This window comes from Mesitornis unicolor, unplaced genomic scaffold, assembly GCF_000695765.1.
Source record: "Mesitornis unicolor isolate BGI_N332 unplaced genomic scaffold, ASM69576v1 scaffold23793, whole genome shotgun sequence".
Taxonomy (NCBI): domain Eukaryota; kingdom Metazoa; phylum Chordata; class Aves; order Mesitornithiformes; family Mesitornithidae; genus Mesitornis; species Mesitornis unicolor.
Genome location: NW_010172926.1, coordinates 3372 through 4327, shown reverse-complemented (window position 1 = coordinate 4327; position 956 = coordinate 3372). Strand labels below are relative to the sequence as shown.

The window sequence follows — 956 nt, the reverse complement described above, 5'->3', positions numbered from 1 at the left end:
CCATCTCTCACCAGGGTGGCCCTTGGCAGGAGGCCCAGCATGGGCGGCCACTGCCTGGCCACAGCCCCCTTCACTACAAAAGGGGCCGAGCAGGCGCAGTACAGCAGCACAGGCAGAACCTGGGCATTGTGCACTGCCACCACGGTCACCGCTCGCACCCTCGGGAACCTCAGCTGTGGGCAGGAGTCCCAGCATGGGCGGCCACTGCCTGGCCACAGCCCCCTTCACTACAAAAGGGGCCGAGCAGGCGCAGTACAGCAGCACAGGCAGAACCTGGGCATTGTGCACTGCCACCACGGTCACCGCTGCCACCATGGGGAACCTCAGCTGCTGCCTCCTGCTTGTCCTGGCCCTGCTCAGCCCCCACACTTCTGCTGCCAGGAAGGTAAGGGCAGCCTGGGGCAGCACCCAGCTGGGGACTGATGGGGTCTGCTGTGCTATGTTGTGCTGTGCCGTAATGTGCTGTGCCATGCTGTGCACATGCCTGTGCCACTGGTCCCAGCAGCTGTGCAGAGGGGCCGTGCCAGCCCCAGATATGTGGGACATGTGTCCCTCTGCCCAGGCAGGCTGGGGTGGGGGCCATGCCTTAGCACTGCCCAAGTCACTGTCACAACCCCTGTCCCCAGTGCAACCTACAGGGCCTGTGGAAGAATGAGCTGGGCTCCAACATGACCCTCTCAGTCCTGGATGTGGCTGGGACTTTCTCGGGCTCCTACCACACCCCCCCACCCTGCCGTAACAGCCACCAACAAGAGGATCCTGGTGTCACCCCTGCAAGGGGTCCAGCAGCACCCTGGCACCAAGGGGCAGCCCACCTTCGGCTTCACTGTGCAGTGGCAGTTTACAGGTACAGCAATGCTTGCACGGCATCCCAGAACAGTCAGCAATCCCCTGCATGTGCTGTGAGTGGGGTGCTTCCCTCCCAGTCCTCCCATGCCCCCTGGGGCACCCAGAGA

General features: G+C 63.7%; 1 protein-coding gene across 1 annotated transcript in view; it reads left to right on the top strand.

The window, feature by feature from the left end:
• Nucleotides 1-313: 313 nt before the first annotated feature.
• LOC104537621 (avidin-like) overlaps nucleotides 314-956 on the top strand; it is a 1216-nt gene continuing 573 nt past the window's right edge. Inside the window, 3 exon segments of the mRNA XM_010180559.1 lie at nucleotides 314-385; nucleotides 627-731; nucleotides 733-847. Coding sequence (XP_010178861.1) covers nucleotides 314-385; nucleotides 627-731; nucleotides 733-847 — 292 coding nt within the window.